Raw genomic sequence first — 20,031 nt, forward strand, 5'->3', positions numbered from 1 at the left:
AATTATAAGTCACTCTGGATAAGAGTGTCTGCCAAATGCCATAAATATATTCAGTGTAGATTGTATAATAATTAATTTTACTTCTGTTACTATTAGATCAATCCTAGTTTACTTTTGATATTAAGGAAGCTCTACTGATGGACGCTGAACTGTAATATTATTATTTCTACTCTATTAAAAGATTTCCATGTTTGATTTGTGAAGAGCCACTGTACCTATAAGAAAGCATCGTGTGCAAAACAGAGTGTATTGTCAAATGCCCACAACAAATTTGTCACTTCTAGGAATGAAGTAGACGCTCTTTTGCACTGTCTGTTTGTTGTTAATAGAAGCTAAACCATTTGTGAATCAATGTTTTTCAGGATCCTTTACTAGTGCATCCATTGCATCAATATATAAAATACATCTTCACATTTTTCACATTTTCTTGCCAATTTTACACAACACTGACATATTGGGGAATCATCCTGTTCCTTGTCTGCTACAATACTTGAATGAAGAAAGTCATTATTATGCAGCCAAAGGAACTTTGCAACCTAGTTTTCTTAAAATGTCAACTGCCCAGTACACTAACCCATACTGAGCTGATGCAAGACCAACAACCCTCACTGAAATCCTTATAATCACAATGAAGCACACTGTTTTGGCCAGCAAAACACTACTCCACTACTACAAAGACATTCACTAATGCAATGCAGTAAAAATTATATGTCTGAAATTATCAATGATATGAAAATGATTCAATTAGAATGCCACACTTTCTAAAAATGATATTCAACTTTACTTCCCCAAAAACTGAAAACTTCATGGTTCTGCATTAATATTCAAAAATATTTTTAAAATATACATATTTGCCCATTTTCTCTTAATGTTTGCTGGTGCCAGATCACATCCAGTGCCACCAGAGTAGAAGAGTGAGGCCTAAAGTGCAGTTCTGACTTCTAAACAGTTGAACAGTTCTCTACTATTCTCTATACACTGTGAGTCAAATGTCAGGAAACCACTCAAATATCTGTGAGCTGCTTAATGTTAGATCAATCTTAACTTTACCATTATATATCAGAACAATATGTGAATCTATGATAAACAGTCAAATCGGTAGCAAACCGTGACTATCACAGTTAATTTCTGCATCTTTATGGAATTCTAACAATAAATTAGCACTAAGTTAACAATGACTCACATGAACAATTTGACTGTTCTAGAATATATGCTGACATTGCCAGCTTGTGTCAGACATCTCGTTTCATTTGAAGCTTGTAACGTATATTAACATATATTTTACCTGGTAACAGCTTTGCAGTGGCTGCAGGCTTACAGTGATGTTTTTCTCAAAAAAACAGGTACCACCTATTGTAAATCAAAACATGACCGATTCCTCTTTAGTTTTTAATTTTACTAGTGGTTAATGTGACATATTATGCCTTTAGTTCAGCTCCTGAAGTCTTAACCATTGAGAGAGCTCACTTGTCTGTATCTAACTAGATACCACAGTGAAAAAAAATAATGTATAATTTTCAGTAACACCCAAAAAACTCAAATATGGCATGTATTAAGCTTATTAGCTGCAAATTAAACCCATGTATAGCTGACATTGGGAAATAATGTTTGCAATAATCTATATAAACATCTATGTAACTATTTTTTTACACCATTTCCATAATTATATTATGTAAAACCTTGGTGTTGAATTGACCACCTAAAATGATCCAAAATGACATGGAATAATCTTATATGAACTGGCATTAAACATTAACAAACATCTCCCTGAAAACTTTTTGTTCTGACATTAATGATATGCATTTTGAGATGTATTTTCGCTATCCAGCTCCATTAACTGCTTTCTTTTCCTTACACAGCCTTTGTGTGTTTTAGTTGTTCTGCTACTCTCTAGCCCTTCATCAGCAGTCAGTTTCTGCTCACATTTATAAAAATCTATTATAAGACTTATTCAGAGAACCCTGAGTATTAATGATGAGATAAGATCAAGCTGACATTAAGCATCTTACAGACATCTGGGTGCTTTTTGACATAGACTTTCAAACAACAAACTAGAATGCTAAATGAACATATATACTCAAAAATACAATGTATATTTCAGTGTGTATAGTCCTAAATGCAGCTCTTCAAACAGTACAGCCTATTCACTGTATTAATATGCCTTTTACACAATAGATGTTTTAACAAATAGACTTGGGAGAAATTCTTTTTCTTTCTCAACAACATCCACAGGCAGTGTCCCCATGAAAAAAAAAAACTTTAAGCCATTTCTTAATGAAAGCTGCATGTGTTTAATGGCCCAAAAACTAGTTCTGCTGGCACCCCTTCATGCTGTGCTTAAGTGCAGACCCTGTAAGCTTTCAGCATTGAATAAATGAGGCCAGGACAATTGTTAAAAATGTCAATGAAGTGTGGGAAGTACAGAATTCCAACAGCAGACAAATCTCAATTAAGTATTTTAGGAGTACTTGGGGTGAGAATACAGTAAACCTTTCTGTAAAATTGGTAATGGTGCTGATGAAAAAAAGGTCACTCGTTACCATGAAAGCTTTTTATTGATCAGAGATGTAAAATATCTTTTTGCCTTTTCATACGTAATTACTGGGGAGTAGTTTCTACTAGGTGTAGCTTAATCAAATTGAAGAAAAAGAAAACAACTTGTGTGGAAAGTACTTGTGTTGTGATAGTGATATTATTTGTGCTTTTTTGTATGAATATTTTAAAAATGTGAAACTTGAATAGGAGGCCCTGTCCAATGTATTTGCATATAATCTCATATTTGATATTATTTCATAATACCGAACTATAATTTCATATTATATCATGTTGAACTGTACGATCATGAAAAGGGGTTTAAAAATGGACATGTTTAAGAAAAAAAAAGAAACTGAACAACATATTGTGGACTAACAAATCTCAGGGAGGAAAATTAATCTTCCCAGAAAGAACTTTATGAACAATAAAAGTGACTTTACAATACATTTCCAAAAACCAGCTGGTTAAGGTAATGAATGGTCTCAGGTAGTTCAAACAATTTTTTAAACAGTTTGTGTAAAAGCAGTCACTGTTTGTCAGAGTAATAAAATATCATTTGTAAGAATCCAAGTGGATGGACCCAGCTCATCAAGGCTGTTCACAGAGTACATCATACTTCATCCCTTGTACCAATCAGTCCTTGAGTGATTGAAAAACGTCTTCTTCGACAACACAAACGTCTTATTGAATTGAGGAGGACTTCACAGTGACCCTCCCAGCAGTACTTCGTACAGACCTTGGAATTCTGGTTCTGGAACTCCTGGAACAGTATTTCCTCAAATGATTCCGTTATAGTTCTTTGTCAATCTCAATCGGGATTGGAACATGTCATGGTGTATAATTTGAAAGCAATGGCTGTCAAAGTAAATAATGACCAACAGTATGCGGAATCCAAGAGAGCTGTGAAGGGGCTTTGGGACAGGACGTGGCACTGGGGTCATCCATCTGTCGTGCTTGTTTCTTGCCCTTCATCTTGTTGCTATTGATATGCTATTAACGTGCCAAAGATCAATAGCTCACCAGGTGTTTGAACAGAATGATGTTACACTAAGTTCTGAAGGCACTTGATTTCATTGCAGACAGCAGCTCCGTGTTCTGTATTGGAACAGGGTCCTATGGTGAAAGGTCTTGTGAAAGGACGGCTATCTTTCTGCACCTCAAGAAAACAACTGCTTGCAGACTGGCACAGCTTCAGATGGGCACAGTTTGGAATTCTATGGACAACCCATGCAGGAGTTAAAGGTTGACATTCAAGCGGTCCCTGCACCTCATTTTAACGCATTTTATGAAGTCATACTAAAATGAAAAGGCCAACTCAATGATTCTTAAAGACATTGAGTGTTAAACTGGTCAGTTATCCATGAATTAAATGAGTTTGGCCAAATACCTGTGGATATCAGAGATGACAACCCAAATATAAAGATAGCATTGAAACAACATATTGGAAGTCACCACCATAAAGAAGTGAAACTGCAGTATGAATAGGTCATGACCTATTTATATTTAGACATGGCCATATTATGGGAGATAATATAAAAAAAAACAATGAAAGACAGCAGTCCAAAACCAAAAGGCATTTTTAAAACAGCCCAGTTTTCAGGAGCCCTAATGAAGTCAGCCATATTTAGGGGATATCATTGCTCATATTCTTCTGCTACTTGTATAACAAAAATAATAAGAAGAAATAGAATCTTGTCGAGACAAACAATAATTTCTACTTTTTCTCATTATCATTTATCAGGGGTGCTAGCTCTTCCACTTGTGTCATATATTGCAATGATATGGACAGCAAGATGAACACTGAGAAACAAAGCAAAACCTTCTGGAAAAAACATGTTGCGTCTTTGTGCTTTGAGAAGATTCACCTGGTCAATCCATGGTTATCAAAGAATCCAGGCACACCCATTCCGTATTAAGAACTTCAACAACTTTAATAGGCTTTTGAATCCTGACTTTGTATGGTCTCCTGTAATATACGGATCATTATTTGTTAACTAGTCATCGACTCTCTCCCGCACTCCATCTGGATAATTCGTAGAACTGTGATTCTCTCTTACAGACGGGATGAATCTTTGGTAGTTGTATTCGGACAGTCCTTGTCTGCCAAAAGCCCCTACGAGTGCCAGAGCCGGATTTGACCTCTCCAGGACACGGTCACCTCCGATGGCCAGCCAGGACCAAGAGCAGGGTGAGACACAACTGCCATATATGCTCTGCTGTAGGAGGGGCCAGGGATCTCAGATCTAGAGATCAAACACATGATTGCAAGCACTCAATTATTTTTATCCAAAATAACTGTAAATCTACACATCAAATCTCCACACACCTACTCAGTGTGTACATTTCTAGATCATAGAGAAAAGATACAGAACAGATGCCAGCTTCTGAATTTTTGTTCTCACTTTCAAACACACACTATGGTTGCCTTGTTAATATGTTTACAGAAATTACATTTCCACAGAAACTATTCTACTGTACACATAATTCAACCATAAATTACCTTCTGAAATTTGTGTCACTTATTTTCATTGTATTACAAGTACTTGAAACTACTCCAGATGCCTCAGTTAAAATCTCCATTTGTAAACAGCCTTGTGAATAGTTAGTCAATAAAACAGCCAGAGAAGCCAGTGGCCCGCATCACTAGTAAATATTTCATACACTGTATTGATTGAGTAATATAACATTAATGCAAGAGGAGTCTGATAGTCTGCAGTCCTGTTTAGAAATCAATACCTGAGAGATTTATCCTCTATTTCAAGACTATCCAATATACTCACTGCTATTGGGAGGGGGGTCTCGACACTCTCCCTCCTCAATGGTCACATCGTCTATGGCAATATCCCCTTCAATGCCAGGACCACGGACGCCCTCCAAAACCATCTAACATGAAGGGACAAGAAGAATGATTTGGATAAACACCTCTTCTTATGCCATTACACAAACCACATTTTTCAGTTCAGTGCCATGTGTAATATCTTGTTAACTAAGCACAACAAAATACAACGTGGAATTTTCTTTCTTAATAAATTCAAGTTTAGTCAAGTCCAGATATTCATTCCACTCGTAAGACCAAACTGAATGCTTAATCAATGTCAAAGTTGCATTGGGCAGTGTATTCTACCAAATGGAACTTGAGGGAATATTCATAGTCATCAGTTATCATTGCTTAATCTGAATACTTCTTTCCAATGACTGTTTTTTTACCCTATTCTATTCTCTATTTAATATTTAACATTAATGATAAAACCTTATTCTCTGTTACTATCACTCATGTTATTGTTTTGCTATTGACCAGCGGAGGACCTTCCACTCAAGGTTTTTTCCTCTTGCTCTTAGGGAGTTTCTGTTTGCTATGGTCACCATTGGCTTGCTCATGGGGGCTTAGACTATATAAATAAACATTGACTTGTCTAGTAAAAATACATGTTATCTGAAAGAATGGTTTGACAAAACAATTTGCAATTTTCTCTACCTACTCATAGTTGATCAGCCAAGACATGTTTGGTGTCCAAATTTTGCTTTTTTAATTTAGTGCTGGAGTTAGGATAATGAATTAATGTTGCTAACAAACACTAGAAGTCACCCTAATCTTTTTCGTAAATACATCCTCAGAGCTTCCCTCAAGCCACTAAACCCACATCCAGGATTTCAATCAGGATCTGTTGATGTTTAGGACAAAAGCTGCCTGCAGAATTCCCATGTAACACAGTCCATAGATTATACTCTTAATGCCTGTTGTCTCTATTTATAAACATATATTTTCAGTCCTAAAATTCAGCATTAATAGCTATCTATAAAAAGAAACAACAAAAAATCATGAAAGTCATCTATAGCGTCTACATGCCTGCATGACGTGCATTTGAAGAGGAGTTGAATCCGCTTGAATTGAAGAGGAAGAATCCGCTGTGTTTAGTTAAACAGGTTTTTTGCATTTATATAGTTCATGAGTCAAGCTGCATCATTAACTACACTGACAAGTCTGTGTAATCCTAATGAACACCTGGGTGGGCAAATTGAGAGAAGTTTGTATATTTCTGTCCATTGATATCTAGTGTTTATTAGCAACGTTAACTTCGTAACTCCAGCGCTAAACTACAGAAGCAGCACGTCTAGTGTCTAGATTGACTACATCTTGGGTAAGTGGGAAAACTGTGTATGTCAAATATTTTGTGAACCATTTCTTTAATAGTAGTAAGAACACAGTGTTACATGGTGAAGAAAAGTGAAGGCACCCTTTAAGTGGCCATCAGGACAATGGGTGTTGAATGATTTACACCTGCACTGAACCAATCACTTTTTAAAAACATTTTACTTAGAGTACCTTCATCATGACAAGTAAAAGCTCAGGTAACAATATTATATAAGCATACAATAATTAAATGCACTGGTACGCAGATGTATACAAACAATGAAAAAGTATTGATTCAGGCCACATGCTTTTGGAGGCTGCTCTTGATTCTTTCTCCAGTAGAAAAGACAGCAAGCATAAAAAAATTCTCCTTCTGCTCCAGCAAAACCACAGTGCAGTCTGCCAGTCAGGCTCTAATGTGCTTTTGTGTTGGTGCAGAGAAGGAGTAGATAAGCATGGTGGTTTTTGGGGTCAACATCTTTGTCAGTTTTATATGGAAGTGAAATGCCGTATGATTAATATATACAGGAAAAACACACTAATCCCCTTGATTTCATGTGCACAATTCCTTATGACAGTTTATATGGCAATATCGTTAACAATATAAACATAACCTGACATCTGTAGTTCCAATAAAAACTTCAAGAGAACCTCAGAATACATGCAAAGACACAAACTATAAATGGGTGGTGAAGAATAGGCACAAAACACAGGTATATAAATCATCCATCCATCCATCCATCCATCCATCCATTTTCTAAGCCACTTCTCCGTCAGGGTCACGGGGGGGATGCTGGAGCCTATCCCAGCGGTCATCGGGCGGAAGGCAGGATACACCCTGGACAGGTCGCCAGTCCATCGCAGGGCAGACAGACAGACACAGACAGTCACTCACACACTCACACCTAGGGGCAATGTAACATGTCCAATTGGCCTGACTGCATGTCTTTGGACTGTGGGAGGAAACCGGAGAACCCGTAGGAAACCCACGCAGACATGGGGAGAACATGCAAACTCCACACAGAGAGGACCCCGGTCACCTGGCAGGGGAATCGAACCCAGGGCCTCCTAGCTGTGAGGTGACAGCGCTACCCACCGTGCCGGTTTACAAATCAATATTGACAAAATGCCATTTTTGTTTTTAAAATGAACCATGTGGCTACAGCATAAAGTGATAGTAATGCCTCTCTCCTAATCAAAACAAACTTCATATAAAGGGGCCAACAACCCATAGAAAACTTCATGACACATTTCAGAATCTGGCAAAATCCTTTGTAAGTGCCCTCATAAAACATTTATTCAGAAATTCACTTCAGTTTTTAACCTCCAACATTATTATTTTGCAGCATTGCATATCAGCGGAAAAGTGATTTTTTTAGTAGGAATGTGCATTCTGACTAATTTTGGTATGAGTACCTGCAAAGGTCAATAATTGGTTAATCATGGGGAAAGAAAAAACAAAATGAAACACTGGTGTTGCGCAAAAACATTTAAAAACTTGCTTTATTATTCAAATATGGCTGAGGATTATCAGTATGTTTTTGTGTTGGATGGGTAACTGAGGCTGCCTTTGGTAACCTAAGGAGTTAACAGAGGTAATGGTACAGCACTGGTGGTCTTTTCTTCTCAATAATTAATGCTAATACTCATTCCTGTTAAAACTGGTGTTAATCTGAGCTGTAGGTCTAAATATTTTCTCGTTTTTTTTGTGAAGAAATGTAACAAACAGCTGAACAGTGATTTTAGCATTCGAACACCGACACTTCAAACAGTTAACTGAGCATTCAAATACCCATGCACATCCTTAAAGTACCACAATAATAGGTGTTTCTTGCCTTAAAGTCAACCTGGAATCAAAACTGACCTTTTTATCTCCTTGGTTAATATCCCTTGTCTTATTAAGCATGAGTTATTATGTACCAAATTTAACACACAAAATTCTTGTTTTTCTGTAATCTTTGATCAACACATTTTATAAAGGCAAAGGATTTACAATAGAAATCCTATGACATCATGTAATGTTGTGAAAGCTTATATTATTCACTTTCATTTACAGTAAAACTTGTAGAGGCAATTATGTCTCTTGCTTGAAGGCCTTCCAACTTGAATGTGACTTTTTTGCTGGCTTGACTGTTGCTGACCACCAGCAGCACCTTTATCCACTCCTTTAGTGATAATACTGTAATTGCCATTGTACTAAAATAGCACATTAGAGTCCATTTCATATCCAGACTAGCTGAACTAGAGCAACCACCAAATGCACACAAGGCATTAAGACTCTCAGGCATACTAAGCATGCTTACTCTGCTTATATCATTAATTCACAAACTGGGCCAGAGTTCTCTTCAGTGTACACTACGGTCAATTTGAGAATGACTGCAATTATTAGATAATTATGATAGAATTTGTCAGAAGAGAACAACAACCCCAAGCTACAGTAGTGAGGAGGTTTTTAAGCAAACCTTGGTAATCACAATTTCTTTTTAATTAATCTGTAATAGCTAGGCTTGCCCGAGTCACTGCTTGCACTCTGTTAATACTACATTGTTCTCAGTCACCCTAAACAGAACTGTGTTTTTTGCCAAGCTGAACAACATGAATATCCTGTACAGTCTGAGGCTGTTGTTTCATCTGCCTTGATCAGGTCTTGATCAGGCAAGCTCTTGCTTGCCCATCTTCTGGAAGAGTCTGACCATGATGGAGCTTCCTGCTGTGTACTGATGTGCAGAAAGCCTCACCTCCTGATGATTCTGGTGCATGCACTTGAACTATTTAATCACAGACACTATGTCACCTGCCTCACAATACACTGAGTTTGTGCACATCATCATGACAGTAGTAGTCACTGGTTATTACTGGTTAATCTAAATACTTTCCTTTTCCTTTTTTCTATATTCAATGTCATTTTAATTGTAAAAATGTTTTCTCTGTTTACATTACTCCTGTTGAGTTTTTGCTTTTTTATCCTGTGTCAACCAGAGGATGAATGGGCTCTGGCTTATAACAAGGCTTATAAAGACGACCTGATAACTGGGAAACTGTAACTGCCATCAGACAATCAGATTTCAGCAGGCGTTTGACAGGCTGGACATTGACCAATCATTATGAAACTTGAATGGTATGTCTATGTAGGAACTCTCAATTACTCTATGACGTTGCAAAAGAATTGGCCACTGAGGGCGCAACTCAATGTTCCAAAATTTTAATCAAGTATACCTAACACACGTTATTGCACTTGTGGACATCAAACTGGATTCTAATAATGCAATTTAGTGAGTGCTGTAACTCTGCAATTACAAGTGTTTTAGTAAAATTAGTAAAAAGTACAGTTTTCTGAAAACAGCACTTTTGGCACTAGTTACAGGATTTTGATCCAATCATTTCACCACTAGTCCTGAAATAATCTTTGGCATTTGGAAATCAATAATTATCCCAAAAAAATCCCTTAATTAATAATTACTAAAACTCAAAACCCTCATCATCAATTTAATATTCTTCTTTATTACGGTCTTTATGCAAGTGCATAGTAGTGCTTACAATAATTAATAAACAATAACAATTGATAAAAATTGTTCCACTATATGATTATACACTTTGAACTATTGTACTTATATTTAAATAATAATAAAAAAAAATGATACAATCATAATTATGTAATTATTAACATTTTAGAGACATCAAAGCTTAAGCAACAGGCACATAGGAATCACCAGGGAATCACCAGGGAAGGTAATCCAATTCTGGAGATGACCACAGCAAAAAAGTAGTTTCCTCACCTGAAATGAGTATGTAGGGTGGATGTCGATTCTAGCCTGCCTCCAGCGGTCCCCTTGGTTTCCGCTGAGAGTCCACACAGAGCTATCTTGACCAGTCTGACTCTTCTGTCTTAAATACACATTCAAGGAGCCTTTGAAAAAACAACAGCACAATATAAAAATTGCTAATGGTAAACTGATAATGATAAATGATAAAGTGAGTTGCAATTACTGGAAAATGGTGGAATTACTGGAAAACACCTGTAGCAGATTATGGGTTCTTTGCTCCAGTTCTCATTGGGGTAAAAATGATTCTATCTGCTGTTTCTTGCATTTATTATTACATGCTTACATTGTTGTAAGGTGTTAAATGTTTACTGCTTAGTGTAGTAAACGCTTGTAACGCAGAATGACTGCTGAATTCCATTGTTTGTGCATAACATATACTAATGTTATTATAATGATCAGCATAAAAATGATAAACCTGAGAGGAATTGTATTGAATTAACTACCACATAATTAAAGCTCCAAACAGCTACTGGGAAAGACAGACAGAACAAAATTCATTGATGGTGTTTCACATGCAAGCACTTGTTACATTGATTTCTGGCAATAAAAGGAAAGAAAAAAGGGACGTGCACCCATCTGTCAAGGATGCAGCCAAAAGGTATGTTTCATTTCCTTACAAATGAGGACACAGTGAGGGACACAATATGCAGAAGAGAAGAGTACAGTCACGCTAGGATAAATTGCCCTGGAGAAAAAATGCTTCAAGCAAGAGCAATAAAAAAGAAAAAAAAAAAAAACTACTGAAAAAGCCTTATCTCTTTTGCTCTGCCATCCAAATGCATACTCTTTGCAGCCTCTTATGCAAGCTATCACATCAGAAGAGCAAAATGATTTGAGCATGGTGTTTCTGCTTTTTTTCCCTTTTTGCTATGCAACTAGATAGAAGATTCTGTTTGGTTTTTATTTCCGTAAACCTCAGGCACCTGAGGCGGTGGTGGAAAAGGCCAGAGAGAACAGACCCTAGCGAGGCTGAATTAGCTTGACACATCCAATTCAGAGGGCAGACAGCTTTGCGAACCAGAAAATTGCAGTTACAAGCTTGTCTGTGAGGCCAGCGAGGTCATCACGATCCCTGAAGTGCAAGTACATGTCCAGCATGAACGGAGCATGAGAAAGACCTCAATCTGTCTGGACATCTTGAATTAGGTTATGGGGAACAGTGATCCACAATCTTTTGGATCATTTCTGCAAACTCGTCACATAAAGCAACAGTTTCCTAGCCTGTAAATGAGCCTAAATTGGACAAAAACCTTCAGTGATGGATTTTAAACAGGGTCTGAGACTATACTACTGTTTGCTGTTTTCTCAACTAATATGTTGTGAGTTGAATACAGAGCGATTTACATGAATGAGCCAACATGTTTATGAAGGGTATACATTCATTGAGAAGCTTATGTGTTAATGTGTTATACAATATGAGATCATCACAACTATCACTAAATAGCTGTATGTATCCATTCATTATTATTCACAGAGATCATCTTACCTATGTGCTTCCCATACATGTGGTAGTAGAAGCTAAAGCAGTAGGTTGGATTAGTGGCCACATTTCCGTAGGGATTTTTTGGAGCAACATTAAACAATGGGGTCAACAGTCGTGCCTTGTCTCCTTCCTGACGAGGTCTTGAGGTTTCAATGTACATGTAATAACCTATGCAAAACAAACACACACACACAGATGAATGACTGTATCGCTAAACATCCACTTTTACACTGTCTTGCACACTGTTAAGAAATGAAATGCTTATAATCCCTAATATAAAAAACTACTATGTAACATTTATTACATTTTTGATGTCTCTGAACTGCTGACTGCAGTAGTAGCCTGTACATCACTGGCTATGTTAAGATGCAAAGATTTTTGCCAATCTGATTGAATACAATCAGACTACAGATTCAGACTGAGGTGTTTATATGTACATTCTATTCAACAATCTGATGAAAATCTTCGTTTACATGCTCACTACAAGTAATCCAAAGCACAATGATGCGCATGTGTGGAGCAGCGCTTACAGTGAACGTTATCATGACAGCAAACATCACGTGAGGACCAGTCAATGTGAGGCGAGTTTCCTGTTGGCATGCTTGTGTTTTTAATTGCTTTAAACTGATGTCAGACTCAGAAAACGTCCTTCACATGTACTTATGAAGGAAGCGGTGTGTTCTGAGACACATAAGCTGGACGTCCGTCCCACCGCCGTCTTTTAAAGCTCAGAGCATGAACCTCGTCTCCTCTGCAGCCCAGTTTCTGCTCCGCTGTGTTGACCGGTATAAACCTCTCGCTATGACGCGACGCGCATGCGCGGAACGTTCTTACATCTTCCGATTGGAGTGTAATTCAGGCATTTACATGAGCTATTAGTCAGATTATTAACGGATTATTAGGCTGCATGTAAACTTGGCTATTGTAACATGTTGTACATCATGTATACAATTTTATAACATCATTATAAGCATGCCCTCCTAGCAAGAGGGTTATGTACAGTACCATAATTTTGGATCTATGGCTTGTAACAACAGCTTACACATTTTGGTGCCATATACAACCATTAGTTTTTTTTAATGTTTTTTAAAGACCCACATACAAGTTTTTTTTTTTTCTCAACACAGAGAAGAACCATTTAACCACAAAAGAACTGCTTAAGCAGTCAAATAGTTCTTTGAGTCTTCATAGTCTTGAGTCTTCATCTTCATATAACCTCTGTCTTTTGTTTGGGGGTGAAAGTTTGTTGTGGTCCAAGGGCCAAAACAGAGAAAAGAAAACAACAAGTTCATTAAGACAATTTCTGTCATTAGGTCCTGTTTTAAATATAATAAATGACAGATTTTTCCATTTTTGAAAATTGCTATACATATATACATATATATACATATATATACATATATATATATATATATATATATATATATATATAGGAACAGATTCCTGTTTCAACATGACTGCGCACCAGTACACAATGCAAGGTCCATAAAGACATAGAGTTTGGTGTGGAAGAACTTGACTGGCCTGCACAGAGTCCAGACCTCATGCGCTTTTGGAAGACTGGTCAAAAAATCTTGCAAATCTGCAAAAATCCTAAACCTTGTGTAAAGCCTTTCCAGAAGAACTGAAGCTGTTATAGCTGCAAAGGGTGTGCCGACATCATATTAAACCCTGTGGATTATGAATGGGATGTCGCTCAAGTTCATATGTGCGTGAACGCATATATAAAATTTTTATTGTAACACTGAATTAGGAACACCTAATAGGTGCATGTGGAGAAGGGGGCGTGGCCGAGTGTCAAATGCAGGATGGAGAAGCTGGTCTGGCTGAACCAGCGGGCTAAGTAGCTGATGATGCTCACCTGTGCCTTGTTTCTGGCAACCTACTTATAGCCATCTGTCCTTTCAGTAGGTGGCAGAGCCCCGAGAGAGAAGGAGACCAGGGAAGGCGCTAGCGCGAGGAAAGGGTTTAGGGACTAGAGCTCCCTTTTTTCGGGGAGCAGGAATAGGGAGAGAGAGAAGGAGAGAGAGAGGTTTCCTGGGTGGGGGCTCCCGCCCCTGAATACGCCGCCATGTGTGCCAGCTCTGTGGCCTTGTCCAGCGATTCCGGTTGGTGGCACTGGACCCAAGCTGCCGTTTCCTCGGGTAAGCGAGTGATGAACTGCTCCAGCACCACCAGGTCGAGGACCTCCTCGGAATCGCGCTCTTCTGACAAGAGCCACCTCCTGCAGGAATCCCGGAGTTGTTGCGGCAGCACAAAGGGCCGGTCAAACTCACGGAGTGTCTGCGTGTGGAATCGCGGGTGGTGTTGCTCCGGAGTTCTACCCACACTCTGGAGGATGGCCCTTTTCAGCTCATTGTACTCTAGCTGCGATTGAGCAGAGAGCTGTTGGGGGGCAGCAGTCGGATGGCCCAGTCCTTTTTCGGCCACCCCCAGTTTCCCGCCACTCACTCGAAGAGCTTCATGAACGCTTCTGTGTCGTCTTGCAGAGTCATCTTCGAGATGGAGATGGTTGCTGGAGCTGGAGTACTGGTGGCTGACAACAAACTCCGGAGAAGCTTTCTGTCCGTTTCTTGGCCATGAGCCAACCCCTCGAAGCGGGCCTCGTTTTCCCGCTGGACATCCAGGAGAGCTTGGTGTTGGGTCTGCTGCAGGAGGGAGAGTGCTTTAACTAATGCTCCAAGCGGTGAGGCCTCTATGGCGACGTCCGTCCACTCCTTCCCGGGTTTTGGCACCATTGTAACGATTTTAACAGTGGGTGAAGAAAAGACACTGGGGGCATGGGGTGAAGGCTGAGATCTCTCTTTTAATGTTTGAAAGCAAAACGCTCAGCTTTTCAGCCTTCAAAAATAAGGCATGGCTCGCGGGGACTTCTTAGTCCTTTTTCTCTTACGCTTGTTTAGTTCCACTCAGTTGGCTTGGCTCGGCCCGGTTCTGCTCTCGCACCTTCCCTGATCTCCTTCTCTCTCGGGGCTCTGCCACCTACTGAAGGGAGAGACGGCTATAAGTAGGCTGGCAGAAACAAGGCACAGGTGAGCATCATCAGCTACTTAGCCTGCTGGTTCACCAAGACTGGCTCACCCACACCCCACTTCTCCACATTGCAATAAAGAAAAAAAAACATCCACAGTTTTGCAAATGAAAATGCATTGTTGATGAAAGGTCAATGGAGAATGGCCAGACTGGTTTGAGCTGACAGAAAGGCTACAGTAACTCAGACAACTACTCTGTACAACTGTGGTGAGCCGAAAAGCACCTCAGAATGCACAGAACGTCAAACCTTGTGATCGGTGGACCACAACAGCAGAAGACCAGTTTTGTCAGCCACAGTGGGCACAGACTCACGAAAACTGGACAGCTGAAGACAGAAAAAATGTAGCCTAGTCTGATAAATCTCAATTTTTGCTGAGGCATACAGATAGTAGGGTCAGAATCTGGTGCCATCATTTATCCAAGGATCCATCCTGCATTGTGTCGACAGTCCAGACTGGTGGAGGTGGTGTAATGGTGTGGAGAATGTTTTCTTAACACACTTTGGGGACATCCATTCAAATTATCTCTAAAATGCCACTGCCTTTTGAGTATTGTTGCTGACCATGTGCATCCCTTCATGATCACAATTTACCATCTTCTAAGGGCTGCTTCCATCATGTCTCAATGCAAAAGTCACCTGACACTGGTTTTATAAACATGATTTATGAGTTCAATGTTCTTCAGTGGCCTTCCCACTGACTGGATTTGCATCCAATAGAACACCTTTAGGTACGATGGGAATGTGCAACATGAAAGCGAACCTGAAAAAGGAATTGCGTGATGCAGTCATGTCAAAATAGACCAGAATCTCAACAGGAAGTTTTCAACATCTTGTGGAATCCATACCACAAAAGAAGAAATGGAGGCCCAAACCCAGTATTAGTATAGTGTTCCTAAAAAAGAGTTAGGTGAGTGTTTATATAAATTAAAGAGTGGTGCATGTGTCACCTGCACATGTAGTCAGACTGCAGACTGTCACTTTGGATAGGGTAGCCCTCCCTTTTGTCTTTTCATTTTATTTGTGGATGTTGCTAAATATTCTCTATTTACCTAGCACAGATGAACAACATAGAGATACTGCATGTAGTGTACTGCTAGCTTGCCTACAGCATGAATACAAACAATACTGGACTTATCAGTAAATGTATGACATAATGAAGTAACTATGCAGCTCAGATTAGCAGTTAAATATCTTTTTTTTTTTTGCTTTCAGGCACTTGCAATAGATTTTACTATTTTAATTTTTATTTTCTTCAGTTTACTAAAACACTATTCATTTCTTAGGTTTAGTTTGTTTCTAAATGTGTAGAGTTACAGAACTCATAGTTCGTCTATAACAGTATTGTTATATACCATCACTAAAAAGGTTAAACAAATTTCTTTAATTATCTTACACTAGCACCTTCTTTTAATTAAAAAAATAAAAATAAAAAATACATTACAGCTGCCTCCTTCAGGCACTAATCAAGTGGTCAGTTAGTGATGAATTTTGAGCTCCTATATGAAAACCAAAGTCAATCCAAAAGCAAGAGTGAAACGTGTTGTTGGTCTAGACACATGCTTGTAGCCCAATGATAAAGGGAGAGAGAAGTGATCACATCCATCTCAAAAGTATAGCACTGTGGCTAGACTCTACTCTTGAAATCCAGAAGAGACCTTACTCCTCAAGGCATCTGAAGTCAAAAGAAGCCCATATAAAAGTTTCATAGTTTCACAGTTACGGAATGCTGCAGAGCTTCATTTCACCCACATAATGTGCCAACAACTCTCCTATTCCCTCAAATCTGAACTTTGAAGTTCAGTCTTTGAGTTTATTTAATGTTTCAGGAGAACTTCAATGCTAAGGCAAGTAGCAGCTTTATCAACGGTTGTAGTCTATAAACCTTACCCTTTACTGCTCTCATGCCAAGCAATATCTGAAATAATAATCAATAGCAGAACTAAAATTACTCCATAGTATGCTACTTTTGATTAATGTTACAATCTACTTAATAGATTTTAAAAGGCTCATATTTTTCCTTTAAAATTGGGTGACAGGCGGCAGCTGACTTAAATTGCTGTTGACTCAGAAAGTTTGATAACATACATTCAAACATCACACAAAAGCATTTATATCGAACTTGGCAAACATGCTTTAGTTCTGGCTTTGGGCTGTGGCTGCTGTACGAATAACCAAAGATTGCACAGACTGAAAAGACTGTTCTGGCAATGGAATTGTACTGACTTACTACTTGTCAGTTTGGCTAAATTGGACCCTGTGATATTATATGATATGATATTATAAGACTGTCCACACGTCTAACTTTCCAACAATGGCATTTTAATTTATTGCTAAACACAACTGGGTGAATTGTTTGCCTTCAAAAGGAGCTAATAGAAAATTTGGAGACCCAATCACAACTCCCAAGAATTGGTCAGCTGGACATTAGCCTCAGTTACTGTCAGCTGGTGGCACAGGAATCTTGGTGGCTGTTAAAATCTTACTTCAGATAGATTAATTTCTCTTTACTCTATGATGTAGAGACTGGTGCTATAGCAAACTATCTACTGCACCATTTCCATCACCAGATATCTAAAGTTAAAGTGTCTTTAAGTTTGCGTAGCAGTTACAGCAGTCCACAGAAATCAGCAAAATCAATTTCTGATAAAAAAAAAATATTGTATTGGTTGCAAACAATAAGATTCTATGCATATTAATCTAGTTTGCCAACTGTTGAAGAAAGAATTTTAGAAATAAAACCAACTTCACCAATCACAGACCGTTGCTTTCTTTCACATTTTGGTAATGTTATCTCAGTTCTGAATTACCCATAAAAATAATTTGGGATATTATATTATTGCTAGCAACTGCTGCAAGAGGCAATGAGTTTGCATATATGATGAATATCTGCAGGAGCAAAACATTTAAAAGACATATTTGTGCCTCAGCACTCAGTACCTTGCTTTGAACCACTACGGTCACTGCTGGGTCCAGTGTTAGGGGTATACTTGGTGTCTCTGGTGGCAGCACTATGCCTTGTCCAGTCAAATTCTTCTGTCTTGTCTTGGGTGAACATACATATGGCTTCTTCTTCAAAGTTGCAATGGAATTTACCTTTGGAGATGAAAATATTTTATTTTTACTATCATGTAATAATGGTCATCTTTTTGTTCAGTTGCAGGACAAATATTTCACACTTAATCACTTATGTATGCAAGCAATATTACTTGCTAGACTCATAACTGGCAAAGCAGGCCATGACACAGTAACAGTTACTCACCACCTACACTGTTTGACAGCACTTGTTTTTCTTAATAATGTCTCAGGTTTTAATAGAAAAAAATATGTTTAGTGTATCTCCAAACTACGTTATGGCCACTATGATGGATTTAAAAGATACTTACTCCAATGGGGGTTTACAGGAGCTGTAAATGAGAAGAGAAAAAGATGTTAGAAAACATGAAATTATAGCTGCGGGTGGGCTACAGTCAATAGCTCATTATTACGCTATATAAAAGATAGTGGGGAAACAATCGGGACCATGTTGTTTGTCCCCAGAGTGTAATTTGAGAAAGCGAAAGATTTGAGCATCATTACCTTTTATCACACAGCCAAAGAGAGAGGGAGAACGGGGGAGTGTGGGGAGATGAAAGAGGACAGGAGGAGTGCATGTGTGTGAAGGGAGGGGGAAGAGGATACAGAACATTTGACAGCATGAGCCAGACAGAGAAGAGGGGTGGGGGAGTAGATCAAGGCTCGAGGGTCTGTTCAGGTGAAGCAAACAGATTTGTACATGAACTAAGTAGACCTGTAATGACCTGTAGCTTTTATAATTTAACTCAAAAGCAACGTATCTGGGCAGTTTTTCCAGGTGCTGTGGAGAGTCCTGCACATGCTTCAATAAAAGGTAAAACGCCACAAGATTTCACCTAAATATTTTTCCTCTTAGCACATGACAAAACTTACGGGAGCATCTCTTAAATGGTGAGTACTGCTCTGTGCACTGGTATGAAATTTCAACAGTTTTCTGCCTGGAGAAGGGCAAGGAGTCGCATGCTGTGATCAGACAGTCATGAAGAGAAAATGATGCTTGAAAACTGTTTCATGAGAGACCCAGGAAAAAATGTGCAGAGGTAACAGCTTGGCATAAAACCTGTTTTGATATAAAGTGGTACATTGTAGAGAGACTTACAGACTGATAAATTTCTTGATTTCTTTACAGTGGTCCTGACAGAAAAGTTTGCAATGTATACAACACCAAGATCCAAATACAAATGAACAGGGGTCCTTCAACTCTGTTCTGAGGTTTTATATGTAATGTTGATTAAGTGAAAAGCGTGGGAAATCTAGCTTGCCCCTCTCTTCCCTGAATGAATTTTACAAATACATTTTAGGCTAAAATGTTTTCTATCTACCCTATCGTAAAAAAAATAAAGCAGCATATTCATAACTATTTCATGTAATATCTTTCTGTGTGGTAACTCTTAGAGGCAATAAATGCAGGTGTCTAGTTGTGACCACCATCAATGTGAACAATTCTGACTTATTAAGTCTTTCTAGAATGGCCATTAAACTCTGAATGGCTTTGTTTACACCTGGAAGATGTAACTATCCAGACATTTAAACACAACAGTGAATTCCCCTGAATTGAATGAATAGATGTGAACATGAATGAGTGGATGGTTAGATGAATGACTGAATGAATGAATGGATGGATGGATGGATGAAAGAATGTTCGGTAAAAGTCTGTTTCAAAGTATTTCCATCAATGGACCTCTGTAAGCTGTAACATACTTTCGTGAATACATAGATCTGACAATAATAAGCAAAATCAACATGTAGACCTGGAGCGCACGCAAAAAGGAGAGGCACGTCATGTTAGATGTTTTCCAGGCACATCAACAACATTATTTGTGCAGTAGAAGAGAGAAACCATCATGAGGTAATTGAAGGTGTTAAAAAAATGAGAACAGTCAACACTGAGCACCAGGAGCCAGGATACCAAGAAAGAACAAATGAAACAGCTGGCTGTAGCAGTGACAAG

At 38.5% G+C, this 20,031-nt stretch overlaps 1 protein-coding gene across 4 annotated transcripts in view; it reads right to left on the reverse strand.

Moving 5' to 3' along the window:
• Nucleotides 1-2,536: 2,536 nt before the first annotated feature.
• Nucleotides 2,537-20,031, reverse strand: part of mdga2a (MAM domain containing glycosylphosphatidylinositol anchor 2a) — a 223,814-nt gene continuing 206,319 nt past the window's right edge. For all 4 annotated transcript variants that reach the window (XM_037542047.1, XM_017713808.2, XM_037542048.1 and 1 more), the window contains 6 exons: nucleotides 18,392-18,412; nucleotides 17,946-18,101; nucleotides 11,978-12,142; nucleotides 10,444-10,574; nucleotides 5,316-5,418; nucleotides 2,537-4,778 (listed from right to left, as the gene is read on the reverse strand). In XM_037542047.1, the coding sequence (XP_037397944.1) occupies nucleotides 4,690-4,778; nucleotides 5,316-5,418; nucleotides 10,444-10,574; nucleotides 11,978-12,142; nucleotides 17,946-18,101; nucleotides 18,392-18,412 (665 nt within the window). In that variant the 3' untranslated portion in view covers nucleotides 2,537-4,689. The remainder of the gene's footprint in view (nucleotides 4,779-5,315; nucleotides 5,419-10,443; nucleotides 10,575-11,977; nucleotides 12,143-17,945; nucleotides 18,102-18,391; nucleotides 18,413-20,031) is intronic.

Source organism: Pygocentrus nattereri, chromosome 10 (assembly GCF_015220715.1).
Source record: "Pygocentrus nattereri isolate fPygNat1 chromosome 10, fPygNat1.pri, whole genome shotgun sequence".
Taxonomy (NCBI): domain Eukaryota; kingdom Metazoa; phylum Chordata; class Actinopteri; order Characiformes; family Serrasalmidae; genus Pygocentrus; species Pygocentrus nattereri.